The 22,450-nt window shown below is 38.7% G+C and overlaps 1 protein-coding gene across 1 annotated transcript in view; it reads right to left on the reverse strand.

Annotated features, from left to right (window-relative positions):
• Positions 1–22,450, reverse strand: part of OTOG (otogelin) — a gene marked incomplete at both ends in the record, with an annotated part of 89,579 nt that overhangs the window by 22,461 nt on the left and 44,668 nt on the right. Inside the window, 11 exons of the mRNA XM_084208712.1 lie at positions 143–3,870; positions 4,281–4,360; positions 5,041–5,158; positions 12,300–12,578; positions 14,591–14,758; positions 17,465–17,491; positions 18,505–18,661; positions 19,514–19,630; positions 20,311–20,430; positions 21,043–21,189; positions 22,274–22,408. Coding sequence (XP_084064838.1) covers positions 143–3,870; positions 4,281–4,360; positions 5,041–5,158; positions 12,300–12,578; positions 14,591–14,758; positions 17,465–17,491; positions 18,505–18,661; positions 19,514–19,630; positions 20,311–20,430; positions 21,043–21,189; positions 22,274–22,408 — 5,076 coding nt within the window. The remainder of the gene's footprint in view (positions 1–142; positions 3,871–4,280; positions 4,361–5,040; positions 5,159–12,299; positions 12,579–14,590; positions 14,759–17,464; positions 17,492–18,504; positions 18,662–19,513; positions 19,631–20,310; positions 20,431–21,042; positions 21,190–22,273; positions 22,409–22,450) is intronic.

Consider the following 22,450-nt stretch of genomic DNA (forward strand, 5'->3'; position numbering starts at 1 on the left):
CATAATCAGGCTCCCTTGTTTGATACAGGTACTTTAAATCCTAAAGATCAAGGCATGGCCCACAATTTTATATTTTAATCAGCGTGTAGAAGTAATCAAGGCATGTTCCAAAGCAGGCAGGTAATTATTTGTATCTACTCACTGTACAAGTTTGAAGAGTTGCTGTTTCTCTAGGCAACATAAAAGGTGATGCTGCAGCTCCTGTCATGGCTTCAGCTATTTCCAGTCCATCAGAAAATGTTGTAGTCAAGCCATGAAGTGTTTTGGTAGATGAAGTTGATGAGGAAACTGGTGGAGCTGCTGTGTCATTTGGATGATCAGGTACCATGAGCAGTGAACTCACAGATGGTGTCTGCATCTCAGATGTTACTTCAAATTTTGAAGTTTGAGTAGTACTGACTGATGAAGGCGCTACAGAAGAAAACACTTTTGATTCAGCAGGTGAACGTGCAGTGGACAGAACTGAAGTTGTGTTTGTGAAATGCAGAGGGTAAAATGTCTGAGGTGTAACAGTAACACCCTGAGCAAGGACAGACTGGAATCCTGTTGTTAATTCTGACTCTTCAGACTTCACTGTGTCCAGGGGCACGGCTCCTTTTGCTTCTGAAGTAACAGAAGGAGAGCTGGAGATGGGCTCTGTGACTGCTGCTGCTGTGTCTGAGGCTGCTGGTGCAGTACTGAGGTTTTGTCCAGCACTGCTTATCCCTGGAGAGGCTGAAGCTGCACCTGAGGAATGGGTCTCAGTCGACAAGGCTGTCCCTGGCAGGGTCATGGAAGTGGGGGTGGTGGCTGAAGGTGTGACCTGCTTAGGCAACACCACAGCTTCCTCTGTACCACCTTCCCCTGGTGGGGAGCCCAATGCAACAGGAACTTCTGTTGTTCCTGGTGGCAAAACCATTGAAGAGGTTGACTCAGAATGCAATGAAGGAGATGCTCCAAGTGTTTGTCTTGAATCAAGGGATTTAGTAAAGGAGGCTTCATGTGTGAATTTTAGATGTGTAGCCGTCTTTTGCGTGGAAAATGAAGGAATCTGTTCTTTTTTAATTGTTGTTGAAGAAGAGGATGTGGCAAGCACTTCTGGTGAGAAAGGGGGAAATTTGGTGCCGAAAATCAAGTCAGCTGTTAATCTAGCTGGGACTGTAGGCTGCAAAACAGAAGTTCTTGATACAAGTGGCTGTGTAACTGCACCAGTTAAATGCAAATATTTTTGAGTCGGTAAAATAACTTTGGTAGGACTTACTGAGGTAGGTAACACACTTGAATGAGTGCCTTCAGGTAGTGAGGTCTTTAAGGAAGTCAGTTCTACTGTAGCTTCAGTTGTGCTAAAGACAAGTTGTGGCTGACCAGGGGATTTTGTCAGGGATCCTGCAGGATACTGGTGAGCCTGGCTCGTCAATGAAGGTTCGAAGCTCTGATGACCACGTTCTGTAGTCTTTTGAGTAGAAGAAGGTGGCATAACAGTGCTCCTTGTGGTCTGTACCAAAGGTTTAGCTCCTGAAGATGTCTGCAAGGAGAAGGGGCCTGCTGAAGATGGAGGCAGGGATGGCTGAGCTGCAGCTGCTGGAATTTTCACTGCTTCTGTCAGACTTTGGACTGAAGGTTTTAATGCTGTAGAAACCATTTTAGTTTCTACTGAATATTTTGGTGTGGTTGTTACTTCTGGTAGCAGTTGTGTTAAAGGTGAAGGAACTAATTTATCTCCTAGATACTGAGAGGTGGAGAAAGTGTAAGAAGGCTTTGTTACTGGGAGTGCAACAGAAGGGGACAGAGAGGATTCTTTGCCTGTCATTATTTTTTTGGTTGTTACGAGCTGACTGCTGAATTCAGAGGTTGTGGAGAATGTGGCATCAGTGATATTCACCAGTGATTTTTCATCTGGTACTGTTGTTATTGAACTTGATTGATCTAATAGAGAAGATAAAATAGAGAATGTTGGGACTGGAGAGGTCTTTTCTGTTGTTAACATAGATTTTTGTATAGTTCTAGGATATAAAGAGGTTATTTCATGGGATGTACTCATGGGACTCAGAGTTGTCAGCAATGCTTCTTTTCCTTCTGACGGTAGTGAAGGAAGAGAAATGTTTAAAGAAATTAGAGAACCTGATGGTGGAAAAGACAAAGCAGATGGCTTTCCAGTAGAGATGGTAGTAATACCTTCTACTTGTGATTTACCAGGCAGTGTTGTCAACAATGTGGTTTCAGTCCCACTAAGGAGAGCCAGTGGAGATCCAGTGATGGATGATCTTTGAGGTGATTCTCTTCCTGTAGCTACAAAAGGAGCTGTGGTGGTTTCCTTGGTTTTCACTGCTGATGTTGTAACACTACCTGAATATGCTGCACTGCTTGTCTTCACTGTACTTGAAACCAGAGCTGACTTGTATTCAGTAGATATTTTTCCAGAAAACAAAGTTGACTTTGTTGCTATTTCAAGAGGGGATGTTATTTCGGATGTTACCTTAACAGACAAAGGCGTCACACTGCTAGTCTCTGCCACGACAGGATACTTAGTGTATAATGTAGTCAGGAACTTGGTTGTGTTTAGAACCTTGTGTAAGGGATATCCTGTAGTTGAAACAGTTTTAAATGTTTTTTTTAATTCACCTGAAGCTGGAGAAGCAGGAGTAGGAGCAGACACTGCAGGTCTCTTTGTAGAAAGAATGAAGGATTTTTCTGTACTAGAACTAGGATGTGGTGAATAGGGAGGGAAATAGGAACTTGATGCGTGCTCCATATGAGATGTTATTTTTGGGATTTCCTTTTTACGAGTTGCAAATGACAAAGTTGCTTCTGATGATCTCTCTTGGGTTTGCAGAGTTGTCATCTTTGGACCTAGAGTTGTAGTGAAAAGAACCTCTGGAGTACCAGTCAAGTGTTGAACCATTCCAAGAGGAGGTTCTGTAGTTTTCTTTCCTACTGAAACAGGTGGAGTGGATGTTGGTGAAAATGTAGTCTTGACACTCTGTTTGGTTAAAACAGCTGCTGCTCCTGTTGTTGCTGAAGACACTGGCTTTAACAAAGATGAAGTAGTGAGTATAGGAGAAAGTGATGTCACTGTAACATTAGCTACTGTGGTAAAAGACTGTTCTATGCTTATTTTTGTCCCTTCTGAAGCTCCTGTTAAGTTTAGTGGGGGTTTATATGAAGGCACTTCCAGAGGTGATGTAGAAAGCTGTGGCACAAATGCAGTAGTTTTTTCTGTTATTGATTCAAATGAACTGGGTGTAAATGTTGTAAGCCCTTCTGGTTTTACTTGTGCTTCTTTCGTGGGAAGTGTTCTTGTGGCCATTTCTGATAACTCCATTATTTTAGTTTTGACTGGCATTTCTGTCGTTGTAAGTATAAGGGGTGCCCCAGTAAAAACAGAGGTAGCAATTGGTTTGCTCTCTGTTTCTGTTCTTGTGGTCACTGAGCGTGTAGCAGCTGCTGTCTGAGGTTCTGTAGCCCTCAGCAGTTTAGTGGAGCCACTGCTGATCAGTTGTATCCTTGTGGAAGTTTCTGAAATGACAGCAGATGGAAACAAAGGAGAAATGTCAACAGAAGCAGACGAGCTTACATTAGATTTTGTTGTCCCTGTTGTTGTAGTGCTTTTCGCAGGTGTCGTTTCTGTAGACTGTGAAGAAACAGTTGGCAATAAAGTTACAGCTGGAAGCGTTTTATTGGATGTAATACCCAAAATTTCCAGTTTCTCTGTAGTTGCTGTGAGTTGCAATTTTGTAGCAAGTGTTGTTTCTGTGTCCTTTGCTTCAGGTACAGGAAATGAAGTTTCTTCTTCCCTGATCACTGCCAAGCTTGCACTTGGTGTTAAATGTGGAACTGCTGGGGTTTGAATGCTGAGAAGCGAAGGTGGGCTGTCATCTGCAGGTTCAATGCCTGAAAACAGACACGAGAGAACTGCCTGAAGTTTGTGAATAATTATAGAGGTGGAGCCAGCAGAGGTCTAGTTAAATTGTATAACTGATCTTTTCAACAGACTTTAAAGTTCTAGAACTCATAGACAAATTTAAAAATAAATGCATTAAATCATTTGCTTGATATCTAATTCTTTATGAAGAAAGAAGATCTTTCTTAGTTTAAAATTTGTCTCATATTTTTGAGGAACTAAATTATTTTAACTAAAATGTACGTTTAGTGAGCTGAAGGTTCACATAACTAAGGTCACAGTTACACAAATGTAGGCAGTGATATTTGAAATTATGACTAAAGAACTAATTAATTATTAAGCTAAGTCTAATATATGATATTAATATATATATACATAATATATAAGTTTTCAAACATACAGTCTTCAAAATACACGCATCTTTGAGTGATTTCATCCAGCAACATGTTGAGAGGACAGGCAGGGATGCACCCTTCCACTCTAAAAGAAAAACAATTCGTGTTAACTAGTCAAATAGTATCTTCTGGATGAAGCATTCAATTTCAGGAAAAGAATCTATATATAAAGTATGCTTAAGCAGAGAGTCTAGTACACTCCAGTGTACTCCTTCGAAATGTCATTGCCATGACTTCCACTCCCACTCAGATCTAAGGGAAAGCATGAACTCTGTGACACTCAGCTTTTGAAACAAACAGTCACAGGTTCAAGAGTGAACACTACTGCTATAAGAAACACCCAATATTTTTATGTCTCAGTCTGAGTGTCAGCTTTACCAGATTTAGCACAAATTTCACTTCACAGGAAAAAAGCAAGGCCAGATATAGCTGTTGTTATATGACATAATGGAAAAGCAAGGGCACAACTGTTTGAAACAAAGTTGTGATAACCTCTCTTCATTAATGCTCTGTAATACTCCCAAAATGAAAGTTACAAATATAGCAGTCATTCCAGAACCTGATGGTACACTAAAGGCTGAAATGTCATGTTTATGTGGCTACAGCAGCAGGTTTTATTCCATTTCTTTCCTTTTCCACTTACCTCCTTACCCAAGAATACAGTCCTGATATGTCAGGTGCACATTTGGGCCCTCGTATTCCTATTATCCTGCTTAAGTGTCTTGCCTAAACCACACACTTTTCCATAATAATGCAAACACTTACTTTGGTACTGTCTGACAGTTTTCCCCCAAAGGGTCCCTGCATGTCTTGAAGCAAGGGCTTGTGCAGGCATCATAACGCCATTCACACGTGGAACGGGACAGAAGCTTAAATTTGACATCTGAAAAACAACAAAGAGCTGTTACTCTTATATTTCTTTAAGCACCCACAGATACATATCACTAAGAGGCATGCCTTACATCCACTGTAGCATCTACACACGCAGTGTTTATTGAAGGACTTTCAAGTCACACAATAGAAACACAAATTCAAATGCACTCCAGCCGTCCCCACCTCCACACAGAATGGTTTCCTGCACAATGCTGGATTAGCCCAGTGGCTCTTCCAACACCTGCAAGATTTACATGCTACATGTGGATTTCAGTCCCTGTACTATGACAGCCCACCCCAGCTCTTCTAGCAGCAGCCAGGGCAGGGCAGTGACGTTTCCTGTACAATCATGCCTGCAGAAAATAATCATCAGCATATATGAGTCCCCTCTAAACTGGTAAACCTGAGCTCAGAGCAATGTTGTTCAGAGCCTACAACGAGTAACTGCTCTTAAACAATGTTTACATTAAACACCAGAAAGTAAATGCTAATTACTTAGAAAGAATTTCCATTTTTTGTGGTTTTGAAGTATTTTTTAAGTTTTCCTGATCTTTGCTGGACTAAGATACAAGGAGCAGCTCTTTAACATCTTCTTGAAGACAGTCAAATTTTCCATGAAGATACTGAGAAATTTTTCTTCCTGCAATTTAGGGAATCTGCACTTACAATTATCTCTGTCATTACTAATCATTAATGTCTTCTCTTAAAATACAACTAACTCTCATACAAATAATTCTCTTTAAAATAGAAATCAAACCCAGACAAAAGGGTGTGTATGTTGCCATCTAGTGTTATCCCTTTTACATCTCATTTCATCCAGGAATGTAATTTGTCACTGCTTTTAAAAACGCAATTCTTGCGACAGTAAAATATGCATTTATTATGATCTCATAAGAAGTTAAGTACATGTGACTGAATTCTTCTGTGACCCCTTCCTTTGACACCAATATAAGTTACATAAATCTAATGGAGAAAGGGAATTTTTGCCATACATTTTGGTGACTGATGTATGAGGTCTTGTATGCATGGACTCGTTGAGTGGTAAGGTTTAAAGACAAAAGAAAATACATTGCAGAAATACAAGATTTAAGGAAAAAAAGAAGATATATGGCAGAAAGACAAAACATATCTGAGACCTGCTGGCATGGGCAATCACCAAAAGTAGTGATAACAGTAAATAAAATCCAAGCTAAATCTAGGAAATCCCATTAGTCTACCCTAGATTAAGTAAGGAGACAAATCCATAACTTTTAACTCTGGCCACAGAACTCACCACTAACCACAGAGTAAGTTTCAAACCCAATAAAAGTACAAGCTTGCAGAAGACAGACTGCACCCTGATAAAGAATGACAGTTTCTCCATTTAGCAGAACAGTGGCCATGAATTAACACTTCCAAGTGCTGGGATTACCATACCATCTCCCATTCTCCAAATGAACTTTTATGAAATGATAACCACATTTTCCTCAAGATTTCTCTCAGACTAAGCTCACAGAGTTTGATGGTGTTGCATGCCTTGGTAGGATTTAGGGTGAATTTCCACGTAAATGCATAGCATTTGTTGAGTGTTTCATAAGCGCTGCTTTCAGTCAAGAATGAAGTCATGCTTGTTCACAAATTTTGTCTCTACTTCTACAAAAACAACTATAGACAACAGAAGAATTTGTGGACCTGGTCATAAAAAAATTGCTTCCTAAGAGTTGTACAACCAAAAGACATTTAATTTTCAAGGTATTTTAGAGAATTGAGTATGCCAGGCCAAGCTGTACCCGTGTTTTTTAGTGTGCAAACTACTCTAAAGAGCACATCAAATCACCACAGCAAGAGCTGAGTACTTGTATGAATTGTTTTCATTTTTCTCAGAAAGTTTTCAGGATGGCTCTGTAAACCCATAAGGTATGAGGATATGTGTGCTTTTTTATGAATTGTGGGAAAATGCTTTAGAGTATTAAGAACGCATCAGTTGAATAATTCATCATATTTATCATTCTCACTATTGTCAACCTAACTTCTGGAATGCCTGAGCATCCCAATGATCAGGCCACTGTAAAACAAAAGGAAACAAAACAAAACAAAAAACAGCACAAAAACACCTGCTCTGCACTGGTGCAGCCTCACCTCAAGCCCTGTGTGCAGTTTTGGTCACCACAATATAAAAAAAAGAACATTCAGCTGTTAGAGAGTGCCCAAAGGAGCAATGAAGATGGTGAAGGGCCTCGAGGGGAAGCCACATGAGGAGTGGCTGAGGTCACTGGGTCTGTTCAGCCACCTCCACCACATGCTTCCCATTTTTTTAATACTAAAATTCCCCTTCCAGCAAACAGTAACACGAGCTCACTGCAGCCTGAGCCACAGAAGAGTCCTCTGACCACAGAACAATGATTTGCAGTTTACAGACAATGAATCAAGCTCCTCGTACCAGGCATGTGTTCCTCAAAAGGATTCCTCATGGCACCTGGAGATAGCCATGTGTCTCCTTGTCCAGCCTACCAGCATTTGTCTCCTGTTGACAGGGTGACACAGCAAATCCTTCCCAAAATGGTGAGGGATGTCCTGGGTGACAGTGGCCCCAGCTGGGTGATGTGCCAGCTGAGCCCACGGTTCTCTCACCAACAGGAGCAGGGCACATCAAAATGCAGAAACCCTTTGTGGGAGCACAGGTATGAACGTGACCAAAGACAATACATTAAAAGGTATTTCCCAGCTCCATTGCTTTCACACCTTCTTGAACACCAGAGAAGCGTTTTCTTCCCTGTAATTTATGATTTTCTTCCTCGTGGCTTTCAAAAATAAAACTGGGATGACAACAGCAGTTGCTACCATTTAATGAAGTTTTTGATATTTTATCACTGACAGACCATGAGGTTCTGCTGAGTCAAAACCACCGTTCTTAGTAACTTGGCCACTTCTTTTTCTGAGTTGACAATTCTTACTGCTCACAAGTCCACCTGACCTTAATTTTCCATGCTGACTTCTATGGCACAATGACAAAACTTTCCATTGCTTTCCATTGTTAGGATCTCTGTAATATGAACAATTCCAAGTTATGCTCAAAAAAGGGCAAATTATTTAAAAACAAACCTTAAAATCTGAAATGTTCCAGTGTTAGTAAAAGGTTGTATTTAAAATAAGCATCTAAAAATAATTTTAAAAATAAAGTATTTGGATTTTCATTCTTACCTGATGCTTTCTTCTTTTTTTTTTGCTACTTTAGTACAAAATTTTAAATTGAGTAGGCACAAAAATTGATTTAGAATTAGTTCTATTTATAATGGGGGCAAAACTCTGCTTGGTAACTTAGATTGCCTGTCCCCTCAGTTACAAGTTTAGAAACATGAAATCCTATCTACCTACTTACACAAACGAGTAACAAACCCCGCTCATGACTTCTAAGTTTCTGCAATGAGAAATGTAAGCAAATATCACAGGAAAAACTAAACTTTGTGCCCAGCCAAAACATCACAGGAAGCAGAGTGCAATTACCCTGCCTCTCATCTATGTACGGTTCAGTTTACTATTCCAATGCCAACACAACTCTGTAATCTCCTCCTATTTATTCAGCCAAAAACAGTAGGCCAAATGTTTGTGTTTGCAGCATAAAAAAGGAAAGATGTTGTTGCACAGAAAGCTCTGAGTGCAGGAGCTAGCAGGCAGATGTGGTCAGTGGCACACGTGGGATGTGCAGGTACAGCAGCAGTCGCTCAGCATTTTCCAGCCCCACACCACAATCTTTTGGGCCAGCAAAGCACACGAGCTCAAAGTAAACTCAACAGCAACTCATCATGAGTGAATCAGGACACCCCAGAAAATTCATTCTACTGATGGAAGTGGACTGGAGTAAATTGACGTTAAAATAGTCAGTAGTATCATGTGTAAAACTGACTTAAGGGAAAAAGATGGTTTTGTAAAAAACTTTTTCAATAAAGTTAATTTAATTTGCAGTTTTGCACCATGTTTCTGAATGTGACTGAGTTAATTCAAATACAAATATTAAAGTGCTCTGTGTGAAACTTAAACACTGAAAAATGCCTCTGTGCAGTGGGCCTATATGTAATGCACCTTGACACTTCAATTTTAGCTGAAAATTCTCTCTAAAACAGGCCTTATATTTACAGCAAGTTAGCCATTACAGAACATAACCAGCATTATTAAATACTTTGCTGCAGAATGTATATGGGGCAAGTCACATTTTCATAACAGACATAAAAATAATTCATAGTGATCCTAAAAGGGTGACAATTATATGAATGATAAAAGGTGATAAAAGTTTGAGCAAATTATTTTTAAAAAGGGTAAGAAAACAGCAGGTATATTCATTAAAAGGTCATTAATTCCCTACATTCACTGATTTCCCAGCAATCTTGAATGAGAATTGATGGCTCTTACATGACACCTTTGTGCTTGCCCATCTGGTAGGAGTAAGGGTATTCTTTCTTTTGACTGAATGAATACCAATTCATTTGCCACCAAAAAATTTCCTGAATAGAGTGCAAAAATGCATTTTATTATGAATAAGTACACACTACATATCAAAATTCACTTTTCTACTCAATTCCCTCAAATGTTTGTGGGAACAGGAGAGCAGAAAAAGTGAAGTGTGATGAAAACAACCCAATTTTAAAGCTGAAGTGACTTCTCATGGCAAACACTTCCCAGCCTTGGTGTGTCCCAATGTGACAACATTTATTGCGATGAAACTGGAAAAAGTGACTCGTCAGCTGACTTTAAACAGACGTGTGTCCACTGCTGCGGTGATCAGGTCACTTAAAATTCTTCCTTTGGCATCTGCGTCACAGAGCACGAAGAAGTCTCATGAGGAACTTTGTGGCCAAGGGGATTTACTGGGCCTATTATTCTGCTCCTGATATTTATCCTCTGATTCCGCAGGAATAGCTGCTCCCGGTTCAAGAGTTTCTGATCTAATATGCAAAGCATTTACAATAGTCAGCAGGAAACCCAATATGCTTTTGCCTGCGCACTCTGGAGCTGGTGTAACTTTTCCATTAACTTAAACAAATGCTGCTGTATTTTTAGACCATGTAATTACCCTACATCAGCAGGCTGGCCCTTGTGAGAGTACACTGGAGAAAGATTGGAGCCCTATGCTCCTCTGCTTATAAAACTCTGAAACCCAAGCCCTCGGATGTGGTGATTAATGAAATACCTCTTGATCATTTGATCTGATCCCACTTGCTGAGGTAAATTGTTTTAGTTTTCCATTGGCATAAATAGGATTTTTCGGTATAATGACCGGAGGGTAAAGACTTGACACTTGAAAAGACATACCATTCTGTGTTAATGGACGACCACTGAGAATTGGAACGTGCTTTAACCTTCTTCATTCCTCCCTCAAAGATAAAAGACTGAGGAGATATTTTTGTTATGTCCCAAAAAAGTGCCTTGCTTGAAATGCTGTATGAACAACCTGGTAATAGCATTAGCCCTCTAATTCTGCCGCTCAAAAACCTCAACAGCTCTGCGATTACAAGCATTTGTCAAGAGGCAACAGGCATTTGGCAATGACAAAATCTGTCATTTTTCTGAAGTTGGAGTGTGCCAGTCAACAGCTGCATTAGGCTGTCAGCGTAATGCACTGCAAAACACGGGCAGATTCACAATGACACCATTAACACTTTAATTCAGTGTTTTGATAACAAGGAGCTCCACAAGGCGTACAGTTGGCCTCTTCTGTCACAGAAATCAGAGGTTGCCTCAGGTTTGTCTGTGCCACAATTCAACATGGTCACTGTAAAACGTGGCCAGGCTATGCTTTAGTTCATACAGTATTTCATTTTCTTTCTTTGCTTGTAAAATACACTTCAGTTTCAGAGAAATGAACTACTGATTTTAAACCACGGTATTGCCAAGAGCACTTATTAAAATACTTCTGCCTAAATAAATAAATAGTTAATGCATTTAAAACTACAGCACAATAAAATTTTTAGAACAATCACTTGCAGTGATTTTGGAATTATATATACTATGTTTGGTTTCAGCAAGTAATTGCTGTCACTGAATTTCACAAATGAATATGTTTGATGCATCTAATGTGTTAAGGCAAGTAAAAGCTAAAGCAAAGAATAGTTACACGAATAATCTGTCTTGCTTTATTTTATACACCAATATAACTTGCATGCTTTTCCTGACCTCTAAAGCCACCTTCATTTCAGTGCATGGTTCCACTTGTTTAAGAATATGAAAAACTGCAATTCTTATTATTTCTTTTCCTTAAAAAAACCAACCAAACAAAAACAAAAAACCCAGATATAGAAATAGCTTGAATTACATGATTTTTTTAGTGTGGTTTTGTCATCAGCTCTTGTAGGAGCAACATCTGCAGCCAGCTCCTAAGAAATGATCCTCAGAGTGAATATCTTCATTTCTGATCCTAATGTCTCAGTGGAACGTAACTATTATGGGAATGGGAATCTCACAGGTAGGTAATAATACCCTCACAGCAGTCTGTTTTGTATTCAAAAGCTCTATCTGTTCAAGAAACACTAGGGAAATGAATGTCTGTATCCCCAAGAAGGGGGGAATAGCCCCAACTAGATGAAACACCAGTGGTTAACAACCCAACAGACACATTATCTCTGAGTGGGTAGTGGATAAAAGCCAAGGTATTTTTCAGGAGAAAATGAGGTTTGAAAGGTGTAGCCTACCAGCCATGTCCTTAGCACTGGATGGCATTACTCCTGATGAGGCCACAGGGTTAGCAAGGAGAATTCACTGTACAGAAACCTCTCTCTTGGCAACAGGCAAAGGAGAGATGATGATGTCTACACACTTTAAATTATAGAGATCTGTTCTTTTCTATTCCCTTTGTGAATCCATTTTATATGAGTATGAATGTTCTACTCCCAAAGAATTTTCTTACCATCTCCACAGCAAGTATTGCCCAGAAACTGTACACTAAAATATGCATTTCCAAACCTGTTTGGCAAATGTGTGTTAAGCGATTTAATGGCTTTGCAGAAGAAAACGCTTGGGGAAAAATATTTTGAGCCTGGATGTCCCAGAGTTCCCACTGCTCCCAGTAATGTAGGGGAGAGGCAAGCAATCTCACCACCTCTGAAAGTAACACCACCATTCAGCCTGGATTTGCACAGGGAGAAAACTGCTGTTCATAACACTGAGGTATAATCACCTACCTACAAGTTTAAAAAGGGTTGACAGTCTGAACTCCTCTGAATGATGGTACTTCAAAAGCTCAACTGAAGAGGCTGAAATGTGGATGAAGAATCCTGGTTTTGCAAATGACTCAAAGGAACTGTAACCTGACAGCCATGTATTCTTGTGAATGACAAACGTAGATCTGTTGTGAAAATCTTCCGATTTTTTCCATTTAGAAACAACAAGAGTATTATTGGAGACCAGCTGAAGAAAATAATTTGGTCTTTCAGCTGTTTCAAATGAAATCAAGCTGGAATCTGAAAAAACAAAACAGAAGAGAGCACACAGAACTTATTTATTTGCTGATAAATGCATAATAAACTAAGTTCATTCTGAGGTACCTCTAATGACTCTTGTAGCATGAGGAATGAAAATTGGGTTTGGCCTTACCAGTGAAAACAGCCTGAATCTTTTAAGAAAATACACTATGTATGGATTGCAGAGTGCTAAATTGTGATGATTATTAAGTTTTCTAAATACTCTACAGTTTCCAACAGGAATACAAAGAGATTGAGACATTTGTCCACACCAGGATAAAGGAATATAGCCCTGCAGTCAAGCAGAACTTAATATACTTTAATTTACTAAGCCATTTGTTTAATAAAAACTTTAACTCCATCTAACTAGGTTTAAAAGTAACATTTGCCATCAGGAATTGATAGCTTAAAAGCTCAGCCTTTCATTAAAAATAAATTAGAAAACTCTATTTTGCATTCAGCTCTCTAGCTCTCCCTTTAAGAACAGTACAGCAAAGTCTTTTTTCTGGCACATGATACCTTACCCTGCAGTACTTCTGATTTCAAGCAGCCTCTGTACAGCCAATTGCAGGGCATCAGATCTTGAGCCTGTTACAGGCATCTGTTGCTCACAGAATTACTTCATTCTATTTTGCTGTAAACTCTGCTAGTCTCTTGAAAACAGCCATTAATCTACTGTAAAATCAACTAACCCTCCAGGACTGGCTAGCATTTCTTAAAAAAAAAGCTCAGAAAACAAATGATCTCTATTAAAAGGATATATTATCACATTCTGGCGTAACACTTCTGGATGACCACCTTGTTTTCTGAGCATAAAAGCTTCAGATAATCTGAAAAACCTAGCAGTACTAGTGAATGCCTTTTTATGAATTGCCTGTAGCAAGCAGCTCTTTGATAAGTAACAAAGGACAGTCAGTGTGATTTTTAACACCTGCTGTATAGCCAATCAGTGCATTAATGCCCCAAACTCTCCATTGTCTAGGAATGCCTGAAACTGGTGAGACATGCCTTTTGCTGAGGTACCAAAGAGTCATGAATGTCCTGTAAAGATGCATCATATTGATTGTGCAAATTCCTCACAACCAAATGATGAAATTACATCTGCTCAAACTGGACCATAAGGCACAAACTCTATTTGCCAGGTTAAATTCCGTGAGAGATTTTTATAGGGGAACAGAACAGTAGGACTGACCTTCCCTTTCCAAACATAAATTGAACACAATGTACCAGTGCCTCAAAACTATGACTAATAAAAGAAATCCATCCCCAGCTATTCTGTTACATGAGCTCTTGTGTCAGTTCTACAGACAGCAGTATTAGTAATCAAAGACTTGTAATTTTTTAAGTGACACAAAGCTACCTTCAGGGTATCCAAAGAGCACATCAGGAGGCTCTGGTCAGTAAAACTATTGATACCCAAGTGTTGTGTGGGCATTAAAGCTGTGTATGCAGACAACTTCAGCATTTAATTAATGTCACAAATTCTGGATACACTCTTGTAGGCTTTCTGCACATGTCTGAAGGTGTGCAACACATCTTTCATCTGATGAAGAAGGAAGTTTCCTTCAGAGGAAATTGAAATTGGGACCCAAAGGACACAGATTTACAGCACTCACCCTTACAGAGCTCAGTCAGTGCCAAAGGGCATCTCTGTGTGCGTGGGCAGACAGTGAGTGATGGTGGCAGAGCAAGGGACGTAGGGAGCACTTTCCTTGCAACATTTCTCTCCCATTCTTTCCCACTTCCACCAGAGGAGAGGTAAAGGGAGCAGAACACAGATTACTGGGCTGCAGCACCAGTTTGGTTCTCCTGAAGGCTGGGGTGTGGGGAGGCAGCTGCTTTTCAACTGCTTACAAAGCTACCAACTAAAACCCACCAAAGAAAATTTTGGCAGACAAAGTGCACATTCAACCGACTGATAAAGCAATAAATTTTTAACCCAGGTTTATTCTTAAAGACAAGGGCAGAGTCTGCTCTGTCTTATTTAAGATGCTAGGTTATTATGGCTTTACCATGTGCTTTGGGTTTATAAAGTCCTGAAGTCAGCATAAAGCTCACTACATGCCCAGGAACAATATCATCTTCTTTCACAGGGAAAACAACGCCGTCAACCAATTTTGCTGCTATTACAAATTTTTCATCCAAATAGCTGACCAGTCTGTATGGGCCTTTTCCCAGAGCTGTGGAGGAAAAAAAACAATTATTTTTCATGTCAAGTGTCACAAATGCTTTAGCTCTAAGCATTAGGGCAGAGTGAAGAAAAACACATCTCACCACTCTGCAAATAGATCTAGGTGCCATGCACTAAACTTGAAAAAAAACCAAAACAAACCTTTTTTAGAAAATACATGTTCTGAAAACTATCAAGAATACCTACTTTCAATTTTCAAGATTCATGATCAGCATCTCCTTTTTGTCCCTCTCATATGCTTTGGTTTCATAATCACTTTATTGAAGTTAGCTGGCCCATTGGTTATTTGATTTTAGGATCCTTCTAAACTATTTATTTGTAGGGTTGAACTGATTATACACTTCTTACTACTTTTTAAAACCTATTTTGTTAATGTCCAAAGCATGAGGCATGTTGCAGGGAATAAAATTTTGTTGTCAACAAGCATCAAAAAACTCCTTGAACAGTGAAGTCTTACTTGTGAAGTAAGACAGGAAGAAATCAGCATCCTAAGCAAAGAATGGTCCTATTTTATCTATAAGTAAAAAAAGCCAAAAACATGCAAATTTATTTTGTAAACCTTAAAATGCCACACCTTCTCATTTAGATCAAACTTCACTGGAGAAAAACAGTCTAGAGTTTATTTTTAAACGTTTGAAACTATTTTTGTTAACTTCCCTGTTAAAATTAGGCATTTGATGCCTCACCTGACCAGTTCACCTCATTACCATTTTACCCACATGCCAGGACATGGCAAGCATACATCTGAGATAACTGCAGCTGGGAAGCTAATAGCATTGACTCTTAAAATCTGTTCCAACAGGTTAAAATTTTGGACTTCAATTTGCAGATTGCCTTCCTACTCTGGTTCTCCAAAACCTTAAAATTTATCAAGAGTTTTGAAATCTTAAGGATGCTGCTGCATTACAAGTAGAGCTTTAAATTCTAGTGGCATGAAAAGGTAGCCAGTTAGGACACAGGTCCATGCCCACCTAAACATGTACAAAGATATCTCTCTACCTTCAGTGCAGGGAGGTGAAAAAACATGTTTAAATTACTACTTAAAACTGCTCTAGAAATATCCTTATATGTTTAAGCATCCCATCTCAGGCCCATCCAAAAGTTGAGAAACCACAGCCACCCGGTGAGGATTTCCCTTGATCAAAGACAAAAGGCTTCTGCTTCTAGTAGGACTGGAACTATTTCACTCTGGATTCACCACAAAGTGAACACCTCTTTCTGGTCTAAGACAACTTCTTGAGTTTCCTGTGTCCAAAACAAAGTAATTCTGGGTCATCCTACTCTAAGTTATGTAGACAAGAAAATATTCAGCATGGAGATGATTTTTTTTGTTCACTCACAGCTCTGAAACATTCTGTGTTGAATACTGATGAGCAGTATGTTGAATACTGGATTAGCAAAGAGTACAAAAATACAAAGAAAGAAGTATACAATAATCATGTTAATTTCAAGGCTGGTCACGTGCACAAATCTCCACTCTTTTCACTAACTTCTGTCAATGAGAATTAAGTAACAAATAAAGGTAATAACACACCTTAAAAGTATGTGTGATCATCTAGCTTCACCATCACCACAGATGTTAGAGGCACTGCATTTGCAGTCTACCTACACTAACATTGCCTATTATCAGACTGCATTCCTTTTAGTAAAAAAAGAAACCAAAAAGAAAACTTAAAACCTTCCATTACCTCTTATAGTCAACTATCCTTTATTTAAATTAATTGAAAGTCTTTACATGGTGATTTAGATAAAATTCCCATGCATTAGTGATTTGACTCCACTCAAAATCTTTCCAGGAGTCAATGCACGAGAAAAGGCACATTTCTTGGCTGTATATTTAAGGCATGGCACAGTGCATAAGTCTGTCCTAATTTAACTTGGTCCCTTTCTGAGACCTTTCCAGGAGTGAGCTGCTGCAATATTGATCAGAAGACCAAAATACTCCATGGCATGTGGAAAGACAGGCTTGTGGATGAGCTTGATAAAGAGTTACAGCATAAATAGCAGGGACCCTGACCCTTCCTCACTCCAGGCTGCCTTGAGTGCCACCCCTGGCAGTGCAGACACAGGCAGGGTGACTTGGAAAGAGCCTGAATATGGTTCCAGGGCTAACACAGCCCTACAGCACCCAGTGCAGGTTCAAGGTATGGTCCAGCACCTTCTCCAAGGTTTGCAGCCCTTGCTGACAGCCACTCCAATGCAGCAGCAATGCTGGTCCCTCAGGAACTCCAGGCTAGGTCAGACAGACCTAAAAGGAGTGTTATTCCCCTCTGGAGACAAAAAGTTGCCATAGCTTAACAGCTGCCTCCCTCTGGAGGCTGCACAGGAGCCTGTGAGTGACTTAACAACCCACTGGGCTCTGTGCAGCTTTGAACTGCACTGCACCTTAGGCAAGTAGTGCTTTTCAGTTGATATTCCATTAATTCCTTCATGATATAATCATTAAATCATCATCCATCACTGCAAAGAAAAATCAGTTAGACACATGTTCTCGGGAGAGATCCAGGAATTATGAAATTAAAAATTTGCGTTTGAAAAAGCAAAATAAAGCAGCAAAACAACCTTGACTAGTTAAACAACATAACATTCCCAAATGTTTTCAGTAATACAATTGTTTTTATACAAAGATTCTAAGACTTAAATTAAAAAAACCCCAAGAGTCTGTTGATATTTTGTCACTTCCTTTAGAACTTACCTTTGTTGAAGTATTCACAATCATAAGCTAAAAAAAGAAAAAGAAAAAGAATGCAGTTACAGGCATTCTATAGAGAAACAGGTTTTCTATTCCCCTTGATGTGAGCCAAATGCTGTGTCAAATTAGATCATACACAAACATTTATTAAAAAGTTGCAGTCAAATATTTGCTGTACTTTAGACAAAATACTAATTTAAACTACACTGATGTAAAGAAAGCATTGCTTCCCAGCAGGAAAGCCTAAGCTTACATACCTACAGCTGTCTTTTTGTGACCTCTAGTGGCTATGACTGAGCTTCACATTGAAAGACACCTTTTCCACCCAAAGTTAAGAGCAACCCCCTCACTCTGTGGCCAGTTGGCTGTGGGACCCTAAGCAAGCTGCACACTCTCTCTGTACAACTGCAAAGTTAGAAGAATGCTTGTTTCCTTCCTTTCTTTGCACCTCCCCTTCTTTTATCCAATCTTTGGCAAAATGACAGCCTCCTGTTAGGTATTTCCACTAGGTGTTGGAGAAAAGGGCCTCAGATTTTTTTGTAAGTTCTAAGAATTGTTGGAGAGGAATCCTAAGGTAATGACTCTGCCCAGCTTAAAAACTAACTTGTTTTTCTTCAGAAGACCTTTATATTTCCCACTTGCTCTGGGGGCTCTAGTAAGGCACGTATGCTTACTAGATCTTATTAAGAAGTAAAGTCCTCCTGAAGGTGGAAATCACTTGAGCTGTTAAATTTGCACCTTTTGTTTGAAGGATGCATGCTGTACATAGATTTCCCATGACTTAGGTTTCCCTAACATGGATTTCCCACGACTTCTCCCTTCACATCATAGGGAAAAGCGATTAAAAGTAGAAAAGCATCACTCACAACACAGAAAAAGCACATAATCCAGCTAGACCAGAATCAAATTGGAGTGAGAGGCACCAGTGAGGCTTAGATTCAATTCATGGCCCCAGGTCAGCTGGTGTGACTGATTTTTCGGGTCTGGCTGCCACGAATGCAGGGTAGGGGCAGCCCTTGGCAGTGCAGGTTAAACAAACTTACGACACACTCTGGGAGACCTCCAGTCCACAGCAACTCCGTGCTGGCAGCACTGATGGGCATAAGCTGAGACACTTGTACAGAAACACTCACAGTCACCACCTTGGTTACAGCCACAAGTGTCTGTCAAGCAGTTGGAGTAAAACCAGGTGACGTCAATCTGGAAATGAAAACACCGCTTATCAAAAACGCTCCTACAGGAACTGCCAGCCAACACCTCGACACAAAGCTATGCCTCTTCCAAAAGGCAACATTTCCAACTTGGAAGTCTTAAAGACTTCACTCCCAATGCTTCCTGAAACATGAGAAAAAACGTTCATTGGGACACACCATAAAATCTTGTCCAGCACTTAGCAACACAATTAAATCAATGACCCATTTAGAAGAGGCACATTGATGCTAACGTGGGCTTGTCTTTTATAGCACTTTATAATACTTAAGCCTTAATAAACTGTGAAAAACCTTATGAAATAAAAGACTAAACTGACCACAAATCAGTAAAAATCAAACTTAAGGAAGTCAGATTCACATAAAATGTAAGAAATCAACGTAAATGGAAAACTCTTCTTCATGTGCAAGTAGTTAATATTGTCTTCATATTATCAGGCAATTTCAGAAAAGAATTTGTCATTTTTCCTTGCAGTATCTTCAAGTCTTGTCTTAAGTGACAAAATTTCAAAGAAACTGTCATTTTCTTACTGAAATGTTACACATTCTACATGGATTTACATTTGAGTAAGTTTTCCAGGAATTCGTTTTTCCCATCTGACACTGCCCATTTAATACATTTATTTATATATGCATGAAAAATGTGTATGCCATGTAACATATTGCATGAAAAGCAAGCAAGTGGTTATTCTTACACAAGTAATACTTGTGATTAAAAAGAAAATATCCCAAATTAGGTGTATTTTTGGCTTCATTAACAACAAAGAGCTTCATGTTGAAGAGTAACATTTCTCTCCGGTGCTATGCTCCACGTCACTTGTTTATATACAGGACTACAACTCACCACAGGGTGGCAAGCTTCAAATGCTTCACTTAGCAGTATCCCACATTCCTTCTTGGCAAATGGCTCTCTAAGGGGGTTCAAACTGCATGGATTTCGAATGTCAGAGCTGTCAACACACTAAACCGGGAAGCAAAACGAAGGTGAGAAATTTTTTTCATAACCACTTTCTCTTTTGAACTTGCAAATCATATTTTTGTGCTTTTTATTTTTTTAGGAAGAAGCAAAACATGAAACAAATGCATCATTTATGAAACTAAAGCAGGACTAAGATATAGTGTTAAAAGCTAATGCTAATGAAGAAGAGATGGAAAATGACACAAGAAACATTCCTCTGAAAGCAGCAGAAAAACACACACATACTTATGGGTCTAATCAGAGGTACCAGAGAGGCACACAGAATTTTTTTTCTTCCATTGCTATATCTGCACAGTTAAATGTTTCCCAGCTATGAAAAATCAGTTAAACTGTCAACACACTCCAAAGCAAACAACATTCTTCCATTATACAGAAATCCCACTACTTTATTGTTCAAATGTAATCAAAAACATTCAAAATATTATTACAGCATTTTTCTTTACTCTCTAAACACTATGCAGCAAAAAAGTGATTTTTTTTCTTTTCTTTAACAGATTATGACATCTTTAAGAACCACTGATACTGTCATTTGTATTGCTGCCTGACTGGTTCTTTCAGGAATGAACTTCTGATTTCATTAAAGATAAATTTTATGGTATAACAGCAAAAAAAAATCTACTAGCAAAATATACTAGTAAGCACATTCTCTTTTTGCCATGTACCTCTACAGCTGTCCAACTGTTTCCAAACTCTTGTGAGTTTGTTAATTCAAAATTATCTGGGGTCCTCAGTTCATTTACTGTCTTCAAATCAAAATTTCCACACAATCCTGTCAGTTCTCCCTGAGGAAAAAAAAATATATATATACACATATATACATATTTATAAAAACGTATTTTCACAAGATGAAATACTGTCAGTCATAACCATTTTCAAAACTTGCATCTTCAGCCGTTTAACTATAAATTTGTCATATTTTGATCCTTTTCCAGCTAAATTTCAGTCAAAAGAATTCAGCTTTTCAGTCAGAAGAATTGAGTAACAAAGCTACCTAGGATATTTTATTTTGGCAATGTCATTATTATGCTCTTTCAGTTCTCAATCCCTAAACCTTTAAAAAATGAGATGACCTTTTTGTTCAGAAAAGGGAGCTGTTTGCCAGTTATGTGCATTTTTAAGCCTCAGCAAAATAACATCTGCTTCATTCATGTAAGGAATGAGTACTGAAAGAGAACTTTGCCCCCAAGATATTTGTCTCTCTTGTTACAGAAGTTATACAGAAAAGAGTAACTATAAAAGAGATAAATGAGAATGAGTATCTTCATTGACAAGGTAGGTAAATGCTTTTTGAATTTAATTCTGACAGTCTGTTCTCTGAATAATTATGTCTTATTTAACAAGATTTACATAAACACCTCAAAGAAATGGCAATAAGAGTGTTGACTCCCACCTACCTGCCACTGATGCCCCATCTGCACGTGAACTGTTGTTCTCTGATCCCAAAGAATGGTGATATGTTCATCAGGAAAATGAACAACAGTGAAAAACCCAGCTTTCCATAACTGCATTTTTTGTAGGCCATCTATGGAACTAGATAAGCTCTGTTCAAAATAAAACAAGGGAGCTTATAATGGAAATAATATCTTGATAAAAAGTTCACTTGACAGGAAACTAAACACCTAAATGAAATTACCAACATTTTTCTCTGACATGTCCAAAAACAGACAAAAGGCCACAGAGGGGGAAAATGCTTAAGCAAAAGGGGCCTGGATTCTGAATGCGAACGGTATTGTATTTCTAAGATTTTCCAATTTTAAAAGTTGATTTTATATAAAATTCACAGGATGGGTAATGAACTGAAGATTAGAATGTTAATGATTCATTTGGGAGGTACATGAGTAGTCTTAAGGCTCCTGATTATGATTTTCACTTAGTTATAAGTAATTCTGTCACAGTCATATGCTTTTTTTTGAATATGGATAGGTAAAAAGGATGCATGAAGCTGCCCCTGGAAATAAGGAATTATCCAAATATGTCCCTAGATCACCATCTTGTTTACAGCATTTTTCTTTCAATCCACTAACAATCAGACTGCAACTTATTTGTAGCATGGACTAAGATGACTGGTTTAACTACACAAAATCTCAAACTTCCTTTCCATAGTCACTCTATAAACTGTAAATAAAACTATTTATACTATAATTACTAATGCACTAAAATACTAAACATTTACAGAATAGAGTTTGCAGTTTGGCCAAAACACAAAAAAAATCCAGGCTGTGGAGGATACACTCCACAGGGACTGTAATTTGTTGGGATTTTTTAACTGTATAGAAACATTCCTCCTAAACATTCCAGACCTGACTAAGCACTTAGTTCTAGTAGAATTAATAGCAAAATTCCCACTTCAAAACTTCTAAACACTTGTATTTCTCCTGAGATTATAAACAGGAATTAAGTCTAAACAACAGCTACAATTATCTCCTCCAATATTTTTGTCAAATACAGACAAGATTTTGTTTACTGTTTCCATTGAACAATCCTTGCATGCGATCAGCGTTCACTGTAAAGATATTTACACCTCTGCTACTGAAGTAGCACAATAAGTTTTTGGTTATGAAAGGAAGAAACACCCAGAGAAGCACATGTGCTGCTTTTTTATCAGCAGTAAAAAATGAAACTTACTGGATTCCCAGTTTCATCATCAAATACTAAAAGAGATTTTCCAACATTAATGAAAATGTTTTTTCTGCAAATTATTCCAGTACTGAAGCAGTCAATATTCTCTATAATGACAGAAAGACTGGTTGAAGAAGTACCCTGAAAACAAAAAGAGTCAATTTTTAAATAGACTAATATAGA

This window comes from Fringilla coelebs (genome assembly GCF_963513975.1).
Source record: "Fringilla coelebs genome assembly, chromosome: 6".
Taxonomy (NCBI): Eukaryota; Metazoa; Chordata; class Aves; order Passeriformes; family Fringillidae; genus Fringilla; species Fringilla coelebs.